Source organism: Hyla sarda, chromosome 3, assembly GCF_029499605.1.
Source record: "Hyla sarda isolate aHylSar1 chromosome 3, aHylSar1.hap1, whole genome shotgun sequence".
In the NCBI taxonomy this organism is placed as follows: Eukaryota; Metazoa; Chordata; class Amphibia; order Anura; family Hylidae; genus Hyla; species Hyla sarda.
This window is the reverse complement of record NC_079191.1, coordinates 313,843,038-313,864,711: the sequence shown is the minus strand read 5'-3', so window position 1 is coordinate 313,864,711 and position 21,674 is coordinate 313,843,038. Positions and strand designations below refer to the sequence as shown.

Here is a 21,674-nt window from a genome sequence, read left to right as displayed (position 1 = left end):
TCCACTTGCATGGCTTCCTCGGCGGGAGGCCTAGGCGCAGATTGCAATGGAGACTGTGGGAGAGGTGTCCAGAGATCGAAGTCTTTTTCCTGGCGGAGCTCTTGATGCCTCTCAGAAAAACGCATGTCAATGCGAGTGGCTAGATGAATGAGTTCATGCAGGTTAGCGGGAGTTTCTCGTGCGGCCAGAACATCTTTAATGTTGCTGGATAGGCCTTTTTTAAAGGTCGCGCAGAGGGCCTCATTATTCCAGGATAGTTCAGAAGCAAGGGTACGGAATTGTATGGCGTACTCGCCAACGGAAGAATTACCCTGGACGAGGTTCAGCAGGGCAGTCTCAGCAGAAGAGGCTCGGGCAGGTTCCTCGAAGAAACTTCGAATTTCTGAGAAGAAGGAGTGTACAGAGGCGGTGACGGGGTCATTGCGGTCCCAGAGCGGTGTGGCCCATGACAGGGCTTTTCCAGAGAGAAGGCTGACTACGAAAGCCACCTTAGACCTTTCAGTGGGAAACTGGTCCGACATCATCTCCAAGTGCAGGGAACATTGCGAAAGAAAGCCACGGCAAAACTTAGAGTCCCCATTAAATTTGTCCGGCAAGGACAGGCGGAGGCTAGGAGTGGCCACTCGCTGCGGAGGAGGTGCAGGAGCTGGCGGAGGAGATGATTGCTGATGAAGTTGCGACTGAAGTTGGTGCACAATGGTGGACACTTCCGACAGCTGGTGGGTTAGATGGGCGATCTGTCGGGCTTGCTGGGCGACCACCGTGGTGATATCAGAGGCAACTGGCAGGGGAACCTCAGCGGGATCCATGGCCGGATCTACTGTCACGATGCCGGCTGGCAGGTAGTGGATCCTCTGTGTCAGAGAGGGATTAGCGAGGACCGCGCTAGTGGACCGGTTCTAAGTCACTACTGGTTTTCACCAGAGCCCGCCGCAAAGCGGGATGGTCTTGCTGCGGCGGTAGTGACCAGGTCGTATCCACTAGCAACGGCTCACCTCTCTGACTGCTGATGACAGGCGCGGTACAAGGGAGTAGACAGAAGCAAGGTCGGACGTAGCAGAAGGTCGGGGGCAGGCGGCAAGGTTCGTAGTCAGGGTGGATAGCAGAAGTACTGGTACACAGGCTTTAGACACACAAAACGCTTTCACTAGGCACAAGGGCAACAAGATCCGGCAAGGGAGTGCAAGGGAGGAGACTAGATATAGCCAGGGAACAGGTGGGAGCCAATTAAGCTAATTGGGCCAGGCACCAATCATTGGTGCACTGGCCCTTTAAGTCTCAGGGAGCTGGCGCGCGCGCGCCCTAGAGAGCGGAGCCGCGCGCGCCAGCACACGACAGCAGGGGACGGGAACGGGTAAGTGACCTGGGATGCGATTCGCGAGCGGGCGCGTCCCGCTGTGCGAATCGCATCCCCGACGGCCATGACAGGGCAGCGCTCCCGGTCAGCGGGACCGACCGGGGCGCTGCGGAGAGAAAGACGCCGTACGCGCTCCGGGGAGGAGCGGGGACCCGGAGCGCTAGGCGTAACAATAGCCTCATTCATTCTTTACTTTACACGGATCAGTCGTCCTGGTCCCTTTGCTGAAAAACAGCCCTAAAGCATGATGTTTCCACCCCCATGCTTCACAGTGGGTATGGTTTTCTTTGGATGTAACTCAGCATTCTTTCTCCTCCAAACACAACGAGTTTCATCTGACCATATGACATTCTCCCAATACTCTTATGGATCATCCAAATGCTAATAGCAAACTTCAGATGGGCCCAGACATGTACTAGCTTAAGCAGGGGGACACGTCTGACATTGCATGATTTGAGTTCTTGGCGATGCAGTGTGTTGCTGATGGTAGCCTTTGTTACTTTGGTCCCAGCTCTCTGCAGGTCATTCACTAGGTCCCCCCCCCGTGTGGTTCTGGGATTTTTGCTCACCGTTCTTGTGAGATCTTGCATGGAGCCCCAGATTGATGGAGATTATCAGTAGTCTTGTTTGTCTTCCATTTTCTAATAATTGCTCTCTCAGTTGATTTCTTCACACCAAAATGCTTGCCTATTGCAGATTCAGTCTTCCCAGCCTAGTGCAGGTCTACAATTTTGTTTCTGGTGTCCTTTGACAGCTGTTTGCTCTTGGCCATAGTGGAGTTTGGAGTGTGACTGTTTGAGGTTGTGGACAGGTGTCTTTTATACTGGTAACAAGTTTAAACAGGTGCCATTAATACAGGTAACGAGTGGAGGACAGAGGAGACTCTTAAAGAAAAAGTTACAGGTCGGTGCAGGGGCGGACTGGGACCAAAAATAGGAAGGGACATTTTTTAGAATAAGCAGCCCATTGTTTTGTGGGAGTCCAAATGCTTGGACCCCACCGATCACCTAATTTCAAGTGACTCTACAGCTGTTGCAAAGCTCAAATTCCCATAATGCCTGGAGAGCCTCAGGAATTATGGGAATTGTAGTTTTGCAACAGCTGTAGAGCCACAGATTGGGGTAAAGCATCACCCATCATCACTGCAGAACTAACAAGTTACTACAGCTCTGAAGGGACAGTCAGGAGAATACACAATGATATCAGTGACTTGAGTGATGTCTTCTCTGTTGGTCCAGGCACCAGGTCTTCTTCCAGCTACTATAAATCTTCTCTGCAGAGTCTGATGCCCGGACATCATTGGCTCCTCACTTTGTCAGCAGATCCTCATCCTCTGTATGAAAAAATAAATCATTATAACACTGCCAGACACTGTGTCCTGACACACATTGTACCCCTAATAATAATACTGACACACATTGTTTCTTTTCAGTTTGGCTGAATTCTATCCTTGCACTGTCCTCCTTCATCTCCCCCCTCCAGACCCCTCCTGCCTCGTTCATCCTCCTCCTCCAGACCCCTCTGTCCTCCTCTTTTCCCTTCTCCTCCAGACTCCTCAGTCCTCCTCCAGACCCCTCTGTCATCCTCCACCCTCATCCAGACCCCTCTGTCATCCTCCAGACCCCTCTGTTCTCCTCCACCCTCCTCCAAACCCATCTGTCCTCCTCCATCCTACTCCAGACCTCCTCTGTCTGGCTCCATACTCCTCCTCCAGATCCCTCTGTCCTCCTTCATCCTCCAGACCCCTCAGTTCCCCTCCATCCTACTCTTCAAGATCTCTTTGTGTTCCTTGATCCTCCTCCTACAGACTCCTCTGTCCCCCTCCATCCTCCTTTTCCAGACTCCTCTGTCCCCCTCCATCCTCCTCCTACAGACTCCTCTGTCCCCCTCCATCCTCCTCCTACAGACTCCTCTGTCCCCCTCCATCCTCCTCCTACAGACTCCTCTGTCCCCCTCCATCCTCCTTCTCCAGACTCCTCTGTCCCCCTCCATCCTCCTTCTCCAGACCCCTCGGTCATCTTCCATCCTCCTCCTCAAAACCTCTCTGTCCTCCTTGATCCTCTCCTGTAGACCCCTTTCTCCACCTCTTCCATACCCCTCTTTTCCCTACTCCTCCAGGCTCCTCCATCCTCCTCCTCCAGAGCCCTCTGCCCCCCCCCTCCCGAGGCCATATTCACACGGTGTAAGTTGGAATGTCAGCACAAAAAACACTAGCAGATGCCAGAATTAGAATTTCTGCAGCAGAAATATCTGTCGAGTAGGTTCCACAGTGTGCACAGTGCAGCAGAATCCCATTGAGAGCAATGAGACTCTGCTGCAGCGGAATGTCTGTGCGGAATACTCCTGCAGAATTCCACATGGACATTCCTCCATGTGAACATACCCAGCTCCTATGTTACACTCCCCAACCCTAATAACTGCCAGACTTCGCTGTACCCCCCCCCCCCCAACTAAGTCCTCTCCAGGCTGCTCTGTCCCCTTTCCCCAGACCCCTGAGTATAATAGATTGGTACATGACCGGTGTATGTATGATGATAGATGTGTGTATGATATACACATCTATCATACATACGTATACACATCTATTACATATACACACATCACACACTCATCTATCATACACACACAAATCACTCATACACACATCTATTATACATACATATCTTTCACATACATATAATACATACATACACACAATACATACATACACACACATCATACATAACACATACACACATCATACATACAAAATACGTAAATAACACATAATACATAAAAAATTGCAAAAAAAAAAAGTGTAATTTCAGCTATCAGGTTGGATGCTAGGTCGGTGCTGTAGTAGCTTTGAGTAGATTTGCTGGCAGAAGAGCACAGATTGCAGAGAGTGGGGCATGTCCCGTGTACCAGAACAATTTAAAAAGAAAGTTGCCTCCAGCTCTTACAAGGAAAACAGTGCTTGTTGCATTAAAACATCAAACATTTAATCTGAATGCATAAAAAATAAAAAAAAAGGTGGACATCAATCATAAAAGAGAAGTGAAATGCCAACATGTTTTGAGCTACATGTAGCTCTTAAATCATGGCTACATGTAGCTTGAAACATGCTGAAGTTTCACTTCTCTTTTATGATTGATGTCCACTTTTTTATTTTTAATGCATACAGATTAAATGTTTTTATGTTTTAATACAACAAGCTGGAGGCAACTTTCTTTTTTCCTTTATTCTGATACATAATACATATATACACACGTCATACATGCACAAATCATACACACACATATATATATATATACACACACATCATACATACATAACACAAATACAAACATCATACACACCATATATACACATACATCATACATATATATCACACATACATAATACATATATACATAATACATATGTAACACACATCATACATACATCCAACCCCCCATCCCCTCTCCGTCACCTTGTCCCCATTCCGCATGCAGGGCAGTCCAGCCCTGGGACGGTGGGAGATAGAAATCTTTCTCGTTTGTAGGTGACCAAATACTTATTTTCCACCATAATTTGCAAATAAATTATTTAAAAATCAAAGTGAAAGTGTGATTTTATGGATTTTCTTCTCATATGTCTCTCATAGTTGAGGTGATCCCTATGATGAAAATTAAAGGCCTCTCATCTTTTAACCCCTTGGAGGCGGAGCCCTTTATGACCCCAAGGAAGGGAGCATTTTTTGAAAATCTGACCTCTATCCCTTTATGTAATAACTCTGGGATGCTTTTACTTATAAATTTGATTCCAAGAATGTTTTTTCAGGACCAATTCTGCTTTACGTTAGTGGTAAATTTTCGTTGATACTTGCATCATTTCTTGGTGAAAAATTAAAAAATTTCAGGAAAAATTTGAAAATTTTGCATTTTTCTAACTTTGAAGCTCTCTGCTTGTTAGGAAAAGGGACATGTCAAATAAATTATATATTTATTCACATATACAATATAAGTTCACTTTATGTTGGCATCATAAAGTTGACATGTTTTACTTTTTGAAGACATCAGAGGGCTTCAAAGTATAGCAGCAATTTTCCAGTTTTTCACGAAAATTTCTAAATCAGAATTTTCCTGGGACTAGTTAAGTTTAGAAGTGAATTTGAGGGTGTTTATGTTGAAAATCACCTATAATGGATCCCATTATGAAAACGGCACCCCTCAATGTATTAAAAATGACATTCAAAAAGTTTGTTAACTCTTTAGGTGTTTCACAGGAATAGCAGCAAAATGGAGGATAAAATAAAAACCTCCATTTTTTACACTAACATGTTCTTGTAGCCCTATATTTTTTTCATTTTTACAAGGGGTGAAAGGTAAAAAGCCCCCTCAAAACTTGTAATTCATTCTCTCTCGAGTAAGGAAATAATGTGGAAGTAAAGTGCTCTGTGGGTGCACTAGAGGGCTCAAAAGGGAAGGAGCGACAATGGCATTTTGGAGAGTGAATTTTGCTGAAATGGTTTTTGGGGGACATGTCACATTTAGGAAGCCCCCATGATGCCAGAACAGTAAAAAAACACAACAACAACATGGCATACTATTTTGGAAACTGCAGACTGTGCAAATGAAAAATGTTATTTAAAAAAAATCTGTCAGACACCTGTAAATGCTCACTGTACCCCTTATTATATTCTGCGAGGGGTGTAGTTTCCAAAATGGGGTCCACTGTTCTGGCACCATAGGGGCTTTGTAAACGCAATTCCAGCCTAATTCTCTCTCCAATAGCCCAATGGTGCTCCTTCACTTCTGAGCCTTGTAGTGCGCCCGCAGAGCACTTAACATCCACATATGGGGTATTTCTTAATTAGAAGAAATGGTGGTCCACTATACGGCAGTCTCCAAACTGTTGCCCTCCAGATGTTGCAAAACTACAACTCCAAGCATGCCCAGACTGTCCAGGCATGCTGGGAGTTGTAGTTCTGCAACATATGAAGTGCCAGATATTGCAGAACTACACCGCTTAGCATCCCTGACTGTCTGGGCATGCTGGGAGTTGCAGTATAGTGATCTCCAAACTGTGCAACTTCAGATGTTGCAAAACTACAACTCCCAGCATGCCCAGACAGTCAGTGCATGCTGAAAGTAGTTTTTTTCAACATCTGGAGGACCACAGTTTGGAGACTACTACACAGTGGTCTCCAAACTGTGGCCCTCCAGATGTTGCAAAACAACAAATGCCCAGTCAGCCTTTGGTGTCTGGGAGTTGTAGTTTTGCAACTTTTAGAAGGCCAAAGTGAAGATCACTTACCAGCAATCCTCACTGCAGCCTCCTCCACCACCGCACTTTCCGGCCTGCCTCATCCTGCCGCCGCCTGATTTTTCTGCCGCCACTGCTCCAATGCCCCCGTCGCTGCTCCGGTAAGACGGCCATGCTCCCCCCCACCCGGACTTCAATCGGTGGACAGAGCGGGGGAAATTAACTTTAACCCCCCATCCCCAACTGCCATTGGTTGGGTCAGTCCTGACCAACCAATGGCAGGGGATAAGAGGAGGTGGCACCCCTGCCACCTGGCTTCTATTCTTTAGGATGGTCGGAGCTATCTCTGACAGCTCCGATTACACTTATTTCCTTTTTCCGGGCAATCAGGACCAGTGACTCGATTGGCCCGGAATCTGAATTGACCGGCGATTTGTGGCGATCGCCAACATGGGGGGGGGGGGGGGGGGGTGTTCCCCCCTAGGCATTGCCATGGGATGCCTGCTGATAGCTATTAGCATATCAGCAGTCATCCCGGTCCGATCACCGCCCGGCTTGGTCGGAAATACGGAGGGCGTAAAGTACCAGGACGTGAGGGCATATCTGTATGCCCTCAGTCCCCAACAGGTTAAAGTGGGAGAACTTTAGGGGTGTAACAGTTAATCGATGTTATTGATACAATTCGATAACGGGATTCTTTGTCGACGAATCCCGTTATCAAATAATCAGCCAATTTGTAGCAAAGGGATGCCGGGCGCCGGCAGTCATGAAGCTGCAGCAGGCGGTGCAGGCATTAGGGTGCTGTGTCTGCAGGGCCTGTAAATCCCATACCGGCACAGCTTCTTTAAGTTAACAGTACCTGATCCCAGTTCCAGAGCCCGGGCGGATGCTGCTGGATGCGGTTGCGGCACTGTTGCTGTGGGATCAGCTGCTGCTCACAGTTCAGGAGCTGCACATCGAGCTGCTAGCGACCGGCAGGGAGCTGCCCCAGCTCTGGGACTACTTTTCCAATTCTGGCAACTAGCGGGCATCAGTAACCCCAACGGCAGTGGACAGCTGAGAAAGTGTCTCGTGACAGGGGGCGGAGCTTGCTGGGGGCGGCTGTCAGCTGGGCTGCGGATATTCCTGGTGTGGAGATAGTGACAGACGGGTGGTGTGTCTCTCTGTCCTTACAGTCTGCAATAGCAAGCTTGGTGGGGCCAGTATTAGTATATAGTCTGTACTACACACACTGCTATACACATGGGGGGTACTTGCAGAGCATTGCACCCTAGTGTCTTCTGCAGACACTAGGGTGCAAATGCTCTGCACATACCCTCATGTGTATAACAGTGTATGTACCTACACACACACTGCTATACACATGGGGGGGATTCATCAATCTATATAGAGTTATTTTAGGTGTATTTTCTTCCGCAAAATCTTGCGCAATGATATTTCCTGTGTTCTTTTTGTGCGTCTCTTTTGGTGGAACTTTTTCTAAAGATGTCACCCTTCAGGTGTACCATAGAGCCATTTTTCCTGTAGACATGAATTTACTGACTGCGTCTTTTTTTTTTTTGCGCAAAAAAAGGACGCAAGTGTCATTTTCTTGCGCAAATATACACCAGCTCTGAGCACACTTACAAGTCTGCCTTATATTTTTTTCAAGAGTTGAGTTGGGCTGGATTCTATTACTGCACATGATTCACAGAGGCCCGTGCGCAAGTTTAGTAAATTTTGCGCAGGTAAATGACAAATACACGCAGCAGAAAGGGGTAAAAAAAAGCTCTACCATACACTGATGTTGATGAATCCCCCCCCCATGGGGTATGTGTACAGCATTGCACCCTAGTGTCTGTAGTACAGATGATATTGTGCAATGCTCTGCACATACCACTATGTGTATAACAGTGTGTATTTATTACATACACACTGCTATACACATGGGGGTATGTGCATAGCATTTGCACCCTAGTGTCTGTCTGTATTACTAAAGAGTCTGTACTACAGACATGGGTCGGGTGCAATGCTCTGCAGTCTGCACATATCCCCATGTGTATAGGAGTACTATATAAAAAAAGGAAAAAATTAACTGCTCCCCCCATAAAAATTAGCTCCCCCTTTTCCTATTGCCAAACAAAAAAAGTAAAATCATTTTTTCATATTTGATACTGCTGCTTGGATAACTGTCTGAACTATTAAAATATTAGTGAATCATTAACATTTTATTTGAATAGTTCAGACAGTTTCCCATGCAGCAGTATCAAATTTACGCTGGTTTCTGTACAGGATCGTTAATAATGATCTTGTACAGCAATCAGCGTAAACATAAAAAAAAATCTAAAATTGCTGCTGTTTGGTCACATCACATGCTAGAAACTTTTAATATGGCAATTGTACATCATTTTTCAAGTAGAATCAGCTGAACCCCTTTTTTTTGGCATTTTGATATTTTTTCCACTTAATCAATTAAATAATCGACAACTAATCAATTATTAAAATAATCGTTAGCTGCAGCCCTAGAAAACTTGCACAGTTGGTGGCTGACTAAATACTTTTTTCTCCCCACTGTATTTGGTGGTGAGCCATTTTAAGTTTATTGAACTAAATGTAATCTTCTAGTGTCTCCATTTGGTGTATTTCCCTAACAAAGGCATAGGCTATTGTATTTTTGAGACTACACAAAAAATATACCGTATATACTCGAGTATAAGCCGAGTTTTTCAGCACTATTTTTCGTGCTGAAAACACCCCCCTCGGCTTATACTCGAGTGAACTCTCCGCCCTCAGTGGTCTTCAACCTGCGGACCTCCAGAGGTTTCAAAACTACAACTTCCAGCAAGCCCGGGCAGCTATCGGCTGTCCGGGCTTGCTGGAAGTTGTAGTTTTGAAACCTCTGGAGGTCCGCAGGTTGAAGACCACTGCGGCCTTCGACATCATCCAGCCCCTCTCAACCCCTTTAGTTCTGTACTCATCTACGCTCGGCGCTGGTCCGGTGCTGCAGGACTGTCCGGTGGGGAGGTCGTCCGGTGGGATAGTGGTTCCGGGCTGCCATCTTCATCGGGGGGGCCTCTTCTCCGCGCTTCGGACCCGGAATAGTCACGTTGCCTTGAGGACGACGCAGAGGTACGTTCATTACCAACATCCCTCTGCGTCATCGTCAAGGCAACGCCTCTATTCCGGGCCCGAAGCGCGGAGAAGAGGCCCCCCCGGTGAAGATGGCAGCCCGGAACCACTATCCCACCGGACGACCTCCCCACCGGACAGTCCTGCAGCACCGGACCAGCGCCGAGCGGAGGCGAGTACAGAAATAAAGGGGGTGAGAGGGGGCTGGATGATGTCGAAGGCCGCAGTGGTCTTCAACCTGCGGACCTCCAGAAGTTTCAAAACTACAACTCCCAGCAAGCCCGGACAGCCGATGGCTGCCCGGGCTTGCTGGGAGTTGTAGTTTTGAAACATCTGGAGGTCCGCAGGTTGAAGACCACTGTATCAGACATTGACAAGCGGTGATGATGATGACATGTGGTGATGATGACAAGGGGATGATGAAGGGGGGGGTGTGTGGGATTATGACAAGGGGATGATGAAGGGGGGGTGTGGGATGATGACAGGGGGATGATGAAGGGGGGGTGTGGGATGATGACAAGAGGATGATGACAAGGGGATGATGACAAGGGGATGATGAAGGGGGTGTGTGGGATGATGACAAGGGGATGATGAAGGGGGGGTGGGGATGACAAGGGGATGATGAAGAGGGGTGTGGGATGATGACAAGGGGATGATGAAGGGGGTGGGGATGATGACAAGGGGATGATGAAGAGGGGTGTGGGATGATGACAAGGGGATGATGAAGGGGGGGTGTGGAATGATGAAGGGGGGATGATGACAGGCGGTGAGGATGAAGGTGGGATGATGAAGGGGGGATGATGACAGGGTGATGATGATGAGGGTGTTAATGACGGGGGTCTGGATGATGACAGGGGGGGATGATGTATTTCCCACCCTAGGCTTATACTCGATTTTGGGGTGAAATTAGGGGCCTCGGCTTGTATTCGGGTCGGCTTATACTCAAGTATATACGGTAGTTAAAAAAATAATTTTTAACATTTTAGAAATAGACTGAATATAGTCTCTAGTAAACCCCACTGTGACCATTAAACTCAATGGCCCCCCATGGTATACCTTTCTTTGTTTAAAGTGCATCTGCCACCAAAATGCTCATTTTCTGTGTCTTTGAAACAACATTTCAGTATTTGACACTGAAACTTTTTTCTTAAAATGACAGCTGATGAATATTCATGAGGCGGTCTTACCTTGTTTATCTATCTTTATAAACAGCTGTTTGGTCAGCCATGTCACCTTACATACTGTGCTGTATCTGATCGGTCAGAGCTGTGGTTACATTTGCCAAAATGGCCGAATTTATGACTATTGTCAAGAAAGTGAACCAATTTGTTGTATTTTTCCATTGTACACTATTTTTCTCTTATAGGCCAGTTTAAGTCTGTTGCTAGTGGAGTCATTTATACGAGCTCCATCAGATACAAGCTGACCCTTCAGACAGAAAATTAACAGAAAGACTGAATGTTGGAAATAAAAACCTGGTGACAGATACACTTTACGGTGTACAAGGTTTATGGTGAAATGGACTCTGAGGGTTCTGCAGGAGAAAATAGGACTTAGGGGATTAGTGCTACATAGTGCGAACATATAAAAATGTGGCATATCTACATGTTTTCAACAGGGCCACCATAATTTAAAACCACATTTAAAGTGAATTTTTTATTGCAATTTTTATACATTATTATGGGGTCTGCCATCTTGTCTCAACTGCCCCCAGGGGACTGTCCCAGACCCTATTCACAAACAGTACAGTGTTCTGGACATGCTCTGTGACGTGTGCAGAAGTCATTCCTCAGAATGGACTGCTGATCTCTAGGCGTCAGCTATTGTAAATCGATGTTTTATCTATCTGCTGGTGTCCCGTTTCATTGTATTCCAGTTCGTGTATCTGCTTAGTTTTAGGCTAAGCCTTTCTGAATATACACTGCAAGATTTCAGGATTATTTTATAATATAGATAGTAAAATGAAAAATTTGAGAAAAAAAAAACATAACACTGAAAATTCTTAAAAAATCTCTACAGCATAAACAATAAAGTAATTTTCTGATGAAGCATTCCCTTTCACAAAGCACAGTAAATACCGACCTGAGGTGCACGTAACTGGAAGCCAATCAGCACATCCATTTAATTGTCTAAGTTGCTCAGCAATCAGCACATTACATTGGGGCAAGTTAATCAGCAGGACTCATACTGATTGGTTGTCTGGTAGCGCGTCTGCTGCACAGTGTTATATGTACACTGTTATCTTTATTGGTTTTTTTCTCAGTTTGTGTTTTGTTGTACGCTGCGCGTACTTGAAGAATCCTAAAGAAGCTCCTCTCCTTAAAGTGATTTTCAACAGTTTGATGAGCTTTCTTTTCATGGTAGGATTTACTTTATCTGTTTTATTTGCTTACGTTCTTTAAAGGGAAAAGTCAAGAGTTTCATGCTGCCCGATCTATGAGCTGTGTAAAATAGGGAAAAAAGGCTCCCTTATTGCAACAGGCTATGAGTCACTTTATAATGTTACAACATTATGATTTAAAAACAGCCAGAAACTAGGTACCTAGTCATCTAAGCAGTCCCAGAAGGCTTTTCTCCTCACCACTGGTTGACGAGCTTTTTGTATAGGAAAAAGCTATGCATGCCCAACCAGATAATGAGGTATCCCATTCAAGACTGTTTGTTAAACTGTGATTTATCTAAAACACTGCAGAATTTTAAAAAGTATCAACTGTTGTGATAAGAGAGGCTGTTCTTGTTTACTTCTGCCTATGATTTAGGCAGCAAAAAACTCCTGAAAGTTTCTGTGAACCCCTGTACATGTAGGGTTAACATGCCTTGGGAAAATTTGTCGCAGGTTCTGGAGCTGAGCCCAGTCCTTATGCAGCAGGTGCCATCTATGTTATGCAATCATATGTGTTTAAGCCCTAAGAGTCAGGTGTAAAATGATAATGGTAAAATAACAATAATTATTAAAATAAATAAAGTATTGCAGTGTATTGTGCAAGCAAACACCTGAGAAACCTAAACATTTAAAGAATTACCCTTTTAAATAAATACATTTAAATAAAAAAAGTAAGAATTATTGACAAAGAAGCATCTGGAAGAGTTTGGATAAACTGTCAAAAATGCTGGTATTTGATATCCCAAAAAAAAAAAAAAAATTAGATATGTACCCCCAGAAGATGGTACCAATAAGAAAATACAGCTGATAGTACAGAAAACAAGCCCTTATTCACTCGTACTTTAAACATTTTTAAAAGTTACGAAGCTCGAATGTTCAGAACGAAAAGTAAAAAATATTAATGGGGTTTAACAGATGTGCCAATATTAAAAGTTAATATCAGCATAAATGCAATAAAAAATAGTTTTTTTGTTAAAGCGTTACTGTCATTAAAAACAACTTATTTAATACTTCCTTAAAAACTAAGCATTTTCCTAATATACGTCATTAAAAAATGTGATTGCTAAAGATGTGAAAAAAGGGTTTAAAAAATGGTCTTTTTAATTTCGCAAACAAACCTTGAAAATCCAGCCTTTTAGTCCATCAAAATAGGAACAAAATATTTGAGGGGAGGGAGGTGTGGTTATCTCCATTCTGTGCCTTAGAGCACAGACCAGATGCAGACAGCTTGGAAGAAGAGCATTCCCATGCACAGTGACAAGCAATACAAGGTGCTAAACTATTATTTATATGCATAATGGCTTCTCGTTGGTCATTTTACAAACATGGCGGTTGCAAAGCTGTAAAAATCTTTATTTTTGGCACCAAATGCAGTATTTTTTTCTGCCCTTGCACCATATAGGTTCACATGGCTGCATTAGTGTTATATAGAGCATGCATTTAGGTAAAAAGTTTAGCAAATATAAAAAGGTTTGTGCAGATCTCATGACAGGGCAGAGGGAGGGAGGAGGAAAGGAGCTTATCATGCTCTAGGGAAAACACCTCCAGGAGAACTGCAGAAAGACTCATCACAGTAATACATAGATCAAAAGGTATTTTACATATTAACACGTGTATATTATTATGTATACCGGTCTTATGGCACATTACTACACTGACAAGCAATTTTTAAAATGTTCTTACTAATGAAAGTAGTGCTTTAAAGGGGTACTCCACTGCCTCATTGTTCGGAACATTTTGTTCGAATGCTGAGTGCGGGTGCCGGGGCTCATGACATCAAGCCCCCTCAATGCAAGTCTATGGGAGCGGGCGTGATGGCCGTCACGCCCCTTACCATAGACCTGTATTGAGGGGGTGTGGCGTGATGTCCCGAGGGGGCATGGCATCACAAGCCCTGATGCCCACATTCAGGGGCAGTGGAGTACCCCTTTAAGTCCATCACCTCTCCAGCTTTTCAAGTTTCAGTTCCATACCAGCCTTTATTTACAAGCCAGCTACAATGACATATGATACAGGCATGTGATGGCCGCAGCCAATCACTGGCCAAAGCAGGGATGCTAGAAAACATGGTGACAGTTTAGGGCAGTCATTAGCTGCCATGATCATCTGGCAGTGAAGTATGTGATCAATGCCAGCATGTAAACAAAATCGAAAGGATAACTGTTGCTGGAATAGCAGGGTAAGTAACATTTTAAGGTTGAACCAGGGTTTTTTTTTTCAGATTTTAAGTTGAACATGGCAGACAGCCAGAATCAAATCATGAATTCAAAATCTGACCTCAATTTCTGTAAACGGGTACAGGATTAATTTATCTTATGAGCCAGACAAAAGAAACAATAAGATTGGTCAACACACCTACATCACAAAAAAATAAGTAAGGAAGGTGGAGAAATGTATGTAGAAAGTATCCTTCCCATGATCTAACAGTTACGGGTGTTAGAGGTCAATCAACCCCCGAACCTGCTCGACTTCATCCATGGCTGCCATACAGTAAAATAGGGAAGAAAGTTTGTCAGTCTTGACTGCTGTTAGTTCCTCCAATCTCATTGTATTGGTTTATACCCTGAAAAAGGTACATATAAAAAGTATGCCTTCAATGAGCTGACACTGTCAAAAAGTCTGAATAAACCTTTTTTTAAAACATGGACAAGGGACCTGGGATCAGGGGCAGCAAAACAATACTGTGCAGATATGAGATCTTACTTAAGGAGAATGTATTCCATAAGGTTTGGCTTGGTCCATCCTACCAAATATAACAATATGTACCTGTGTCCCAATTGCAGGTCCAACATAATTCAGAAGGTATATTTTATCAAGCAAGTTTTATACCATCTAGATTTTGGTGAGGTCAACTGTCCCCCAGGTAACTAGAGCGGCAGCGTACATGCTTAACAGCTACTCCATTTATTCTCTATAGGACTTCCCAACATAGCCAAGTGCTGAACTCTGATATGTTCTAAAGACCCATCAACAGTGAAGGCAGTGGAGGCTGGTCATGCAAGCTGCAGTTCTATTTACTCTGGGGATACCTTAAAGGGGTATTCTGAGCAAAAACATCTTATACCCTATCCAAAGGATAGGGGATAAGATCTCTGATTGCGGGGGGCCCGCTGCTTGGACCCTCCGCAATCTCCCTGCAGCACCCGCATTCTATGCAGGGCTGCGTCTCCAGTTTTGGAAACCTCCGGTTTTTCCCGGGACTGGGGATGTGCCGTCACGCCATGCCCCCTCCATTAATGTCTATGGGAGGGGGCATGATGGCCTTCACGCCCCCTCCCATAGACATTAATGGAGGGGGCATGGCATGATGTCACGTCCCCAGTCCCGGAAACCCGGAGGTTTCTGAAACTGGAGACGTGGCACCGCATAGAATGCGGCGGCTGCAGGGAGATCGCTGGGGTCACTCAGCAGCAGGCCCCCCGCGATCAGACATCTTATACCCTATCCTTTGGATAGGCGTTAAGTTGTTTTTTCCCGGAATACCCCTTTAAGGGGGGCTGACCACTGGGACTGTTTAATTTGGGACAAGCCCTTTAACCCCTTAAGGACCAGACCAATTTTATTTTTGCATTTTCGTTTTTTCCTCCTCGCCTTCTAAAAATCATAACTCTCTTATATTTCCATCCACAGACCCATATGAGGGCTTGTATTTTGCATTACCAATTGTACTTTGTAATTACATCACTTATTTTACCATAAAATGTACGGCGCAGCCAAACAACTATTATTTATGTGGGAAAATTGAAAAGAAAACCGCAATTTAGCAAATTTTTGAAGGTTTTGTTTTCACGCTGTACACTTTCCGGTAAAAATTACATGTTTTCTTTATTCTGTGGGTCAATACGATTAAAATGATACCCATGTTATATGCTTTTCTATAATTGTACCGCTTAAAATAAATCTCAAACCATTTTAACAAAATAAGTATGTTTGAAATTGCCCTATTTTGACCACCTATAACTTTCTAATTTTTACGTATATGGGGCGAAATGAGGGCTCATTTTTTGCGCCTTGATCTGTAGTTATCAGTACCCCTTTTGCTTAGGTTTTACTTTTTATAAATTTTTATACATTTTTTTTTGGAATAAAATGTGACAAAAAAGCAGCAATTTTGGACTTTTTAAAATTTTTTTACGTTTATGCCGTTCACTGTACGGGATAATTAACAATATATTTTAATAGTTCAGACTTTTATGCATGCGGCAAAACCAAATATGTGTATTAATTATTTTTTAACGATTTTTGGGGGGTAAAATGGAAAAACGGACGTTTTACTTTTTTTATTGTGGGAGGGGATTTTTCAAATTTTTTTTCTTTTTTCTTTTACATTTTTTTAAACACTTTTTATGTCCCCATAGGGGACTATTCATAGCAATTATTTGATAGCTAATACTGTTCAGTGCTATGTATAGGACATAGCACTGATCAGTATTATTGGTGATCTTCTGCTCTGGTTTGCTCGATCTCAGACCAGAGCAGAAGACTCTGGGAGATGGCCGGAGCCAGGTGAGTGGACCTCCGGCCACCATGCTGGATGATCGGATCCCCGCGGCAGCGCAGAGGGCGATCCGATCATCCATTCAAAGTACCGCACTGCCGCAGATGCCGTGATCTGTATCTCATCTTTGGATGATCTATAGGAATTTATTGTGATCTGTATTGATCACGGCATCTGAGAGGTTAATGGCGGACATCTGCACGATCGCAGATGTCCGCCATTACCTGCGGGTCCCTGGCTGCTGATAGCGTTCATGGCGGCGCGTAAATGTACGTCATGGTGTGTTAAGTACCACGTCACCATGATGTACATTTACGTCCATTGTCGTTAAGGGGTTAATGGGAATATTTTGTGAGTATCGAAACCAGTCACTAACTTTCTTTAGGCTTATGATTTGAAGACACAATACTGTCATTTTATTGGCTCTTGGACAACCATTGTTGTTGCTAGATTAGTCATTACCTATAGTAGTATGGCAGGATTCCATTGGCATAATGTAGATAAGTAATACATTTAAACCACAGGTTTATTTGTATAATATGAATGCTGAAGATTGACACCATTTATCTCTTCCTTACTTTGGAGCAAAGTTCACGTTACAAAACAGGGATTTTTCAAAAACACCCATCACAGTGCTTAACAAGATTTAATGTACATTTATTCTTAACATGTGGAACATATAGTATAAAGATTTTATACTGAATAAATGATATTCATTAAGCCAGAGGAAAAGGAGGAATTTACAACAAGTTTTTTTCATTTTCTTTTTTTTTTAACTACATTTTTTTGAAATACAAATATGTTAAGTATCATCACTGAAAAAACTCAATAGTTTTGTTGCTTCATCCATTATGGTGTAATAACTTCAGTCTGTATTATATAACCATAGTCTAATTCAGTTGGCAGACAACTATTTCCACATAGTGACCAGTAAGCAAAGTATTCAGCTGCAATCCTGAAGTAGAGCATTCATTTATACATACAGAAACTTGCACATTACCCTCTTGGTTGGAGATATGGCCAGGAGAGAATTACTCATTTTTTCTGTGCCATGAATAGGAAGAAAAAAATGAGGTGACCATAAAAATCTATCACTTTCACCACATCATGGGGAAAAAGACAAATTATGTACTAAAATGAATGTTTTAGAAAACAGGAAAAAAAAAAACGCGAAGGCCTATACATCTCTTATATACATTACAGCCCCAGGGAAGTAGAAAACAAAATAGAAAAAAATATATGATGTGATATCTAAAGGCTGTTGTCTTCGTGTGAAAAGTCAAACAAAAACCAGATTTATTTATGACAATGTGTGTGTGTTATCCAACTCATTTCAATATAACTGTTCAAAAGTATTTCATTTCCCCATAATAGTCTACTCATTCAGCTTCTATTCTAATGTTCCTGTTATCCAAAGGATAAAAAAACAGTATTTCCAAAACTTAGGCTCCTTGTCTACATATATTTTCACTATCCATTCTATTGCACACAGGTTTGGTACATTTTTTTTTTATATATATAACTCAAGGTGGGACAAATTTTCAAAAAACAAAACAAAAAAAAAACCTTAAAGAAAACTCATTTTCGGCAAAGAATTGATACAATTTCATTTTACAATGCTTGAACAGTTTTAGCAATCAGTCCCCCAAGTATACAACCAACAGAAAAATAAACAAATAAACCAGAATGACCTCTGAATGAAACAATCACCGACTTTGGTTAAGACAAATAAAATAAAATTAATATACACAAACAGCTAATTTCAATTTTTGAACTCATGAACCATTTCTTTGAATTTCCAATTGGTAAATAAATGACAGAATATGTGGAGCAAATCTGTTTTTATCCTTTTAACATTTTTATTTTTTATTTGTTTTTCTTCTCTCAAATCTTGATAAAAGAACAGAAAAATAGCCAGTTATATGTGACTTCCTACTCTCCTTTCACACATGCTTGGCATCCCACTGGTGTCATAATTGTCCTATTTGAAAGAGTACATCACAGATGACAGGGGCAACCACAGAGTTCAGAACAGTTGTTATAGAGATATCCAACAAACGACCTTCATGTAAAAGGAACTCGGATCGGTTTTCCTCCACTTTGGCCATGGCTAATAAAGCCTTAGCTGCCCTGCACATCATGTCTACACTAGGTGGCTCCAAATTGGGGGGCTGCATATGCATGAGGTTATGTTGACTCTGTTGATACTGGGCCATGGTGACTCCATCTTCCAAGAAGCTTATTAAGTTCCCAATGCTTCCTTTCTGCACAGCTATGGCCCTTGCTACCAATGTATCCCCCTGAGCAAGGTTTGAAAGCAGTGCCACAGACATTTCCCGACTCACAGGATTTTTGCGGTCACCAACGTACCTAACTAAAGTCGCATATAATTTCTCTTGGCGACTGAATGGTGGTGTTGCCAATATAAGGTCCACATTATTGTCCTGTATACTGAGTTTACATAAGGTTTCCAGCACAAGTCTCTGTGGCGAGAGAACAGAATTGGGCCCTACTGTTGGAAAGGGATCATATGCCTCTGCAGATGGGCATACCATCCAGTGTAGCAAGCCATCTAAAATTGGCAAACAGATACTTTCTGTAAAAGCAGACAAGTCTAGCTGTCCAGAGATATTGGCTAATGTGACCAAAGTATTTTCCCTCAGAATTTCGAGGCAATCCCACCACCATTCATCTTTGCTACAGCTGGTACCTTTATCTTCATCCTCTTCTTTCTCATAAGTTTGTGGTGTTCGTTTTCGCTCTGGATGCTCATGGTGAAGGAGAACTAATTTCCCAAGAATCAAGACCAAACCTGGGTGTTTTGACAGCTCAGCATCATTTCCAGGCACAAAGGACAAACTACGGATAATATTTGACACACAAATGCAGCGTTTTGTTAAAGAGTCTTGCCACTGGGCTATTGTACACAAAGGAGTTTCATCTCTGTTTCTTGGTTCATCTTCCAGTAATGTAATATTCCTATGAGTTTTGGCTTGGTTGATGCCTAATAGGTGTTTGTTGCTGTTTGTCTGTAGACAAGGACTTGTAGAGTCTTCAGGCAGAGCACCTGGCCTTGCAGACAGAACATCATCAATAGTTGCCGTTATGCTCTTTTCTGGTTGGTCCTCTTCATTCTCTGTTAACACTTCGATATTAAGTTCTTTTTTCTTTTTGCTTGGTGAACTGATTGTGGGTTGTGATCTTTTACGCATGGGTATCTCCATTTTGCTTTCAAAGTGTGTCTGAATGTGTTCAGTTGTGTCACCTCCACCAAGTTGCCAATGAAGGAGTCCACTATTAAATTCCTGTACCCGCCCAAGTTGGTCTGATCGATCAATAACAAAAAGGTCGTTCTTCCTAACAACCTTGATTGGTAGCTTGTCAAACTTACTGGCTTGTTTTGGCCATGCAGACTGATCACTCAGTGTTTCTGATTTGACAAAAGAGAGATCTTCTAATTTTACAGGGTCTTTTCCAATGACACTTTGAGCATCTTGATCATGTTCATCTTGATCATTAAGCTCATCCTCTTCCTCTTCCTCTTCAATATCTGCCTTATAATCCATAGCAGCTTCCTCCTCTTCTATAGATGAAATAACTTCTAAACCATTTTCAAGTGCTTTTTTGACATTTTCACCAACTTCATATTCTTTCAAAATCCCAAATATATCAATGAGGCATTTTCTGAAGTATTCCACCAAAAGCTCCAGGAATCCAGGTAGCTATTAAATATTAATGAAAAAAAAAAAATAGTAGTAAAAACAGGAATATGACATTTGGATCCATAACAGTTTTTTATTTGGCTAGAAGCATTGTTATGCTAACAAAGCAAGCAGGTACACATTTAATATATTTGAGAATGAAGATACAAAGTCACATTGGTCTAGCTCATCCAGTGCCCATGCTACTATATTCTGCATGGATCTCTGTTTACATTTAAGTATCAATTATGTGGCATATCAGCATGTGACCACCACAACCAATCACTGGTCTTAACTGTCATTGGCCATCACTACAGCCAGTTTTATTGGCACATAATGACTGGCAAGTCACCATACGAGCATGTGTTGACCCAGATCACTATTAAAACAGTGGGGGATTTAATAATGGGTGAGCAATATATTTTATTAGATATTTTGCTGGCAGATTTTTTTTTTTTTGTTACATTTTTTTTTTTTTACCATTGAACACCCATTTAACTTTACTACATAAATATAAACATTCTTTAAAGAAAACTTCAGTTTAAAAAAATTTACATTTAAAATCTGCATAACATTTGAGTATTCAGACGAGCTTAATCTTCCTTGTAAGAACTACGGAGGAGATTTATCCAAACCTGTCCAGAGGAAAAGTTGCTGAGTTGTCCATAGCAACCAATCAGATCGCTTCTTTCATTTTTCAGAGGCCCTTTCAAAAATGAAAGATGCAATCTGATTGGTTGTTATAGGCAATTCAACAACTTTTCCTCTGGACAGGTTTTGATAAAACTCCCCGCAGGCATTTTTGTCAAAAATTTATGTTAGTAGAATTATTGTTATTTATTTTTTTTCCCCATAAAAAATCTGGGCTAAAACCTTGTTTACTCTAACAGACCGAATGTAGTCTACTAGTGACTTACGTTTGACTAATTTCTCGAAAGTATAATTTTATTTGTGCAGCAGACTATGCATTTGAGTCTCCTAAATAAAAGTATATGTTCAGGAAATGGACCAGACATAGTCACTCATATACAACATTCAATCCATTATAGTGAATGGGTCATCTCACTTTTTTTTCATTTCTGTTTTTGGCAGCAACTTCAATATTTCACATGAATGCATATACCCCTCACATATTTGTAAATACTGTATTATGTCTTTTCATGTGACAACACAGAAGAAATAATAAGCAGGACAAGAATGAGTGATTGCAAAGATATTTATCATTTAATGTAGCTTTACACTGAACCTGTCAGATGGAAAACGGGTGTAAATAAGCAAATGCTAGATAGGGCTAGTCATCAGAATTCCAGGCATACTTTTTTTTTATCTCTATAATCCTTTCCATTGCCAAGATAGGAGACTTTTTGTTATGCAAATAAGACCAAAAAACCCAATAGGACA

At 42.5% G+C, this 21,674-nt stretch overlaps 1 protein-coding gene across 12 annotated transcripts in view; it reads right to left on the bottom strand.

Moving 5' to 3' along the window:
• Positions 1-17,093: 17,093 nt before the first annotated feature.
• Positions 17,094-21,674, bottom strand: part of ARID1B (AT-rich interaction domain 1B) — a 405,450-nt gene continuing 400,869 nt past the window's right edge. For 4 of the 12 annotated variants that reach the window (XM_056567075.1, XM_056567073.1, XM_056567074.1 and 1 more), the window contains one exon: positions 17,112-20,294. In XM_056567075.1, the coding sequence (XP_056423050.1) occupies positions 18,543-20,294 (1,752 nt within the window). In that variant the 3' untranslated portion in view covers positions 17,112-18,542. Of the gene's footprint in view, positions 20,295-21,674 lie in introns of all 12 variants that reach the window. The other 8 variants (XM_056567065.1, XM_056567066.1, XM_056567064.1 and 5 more) reach the window with 7 other exon arrangements.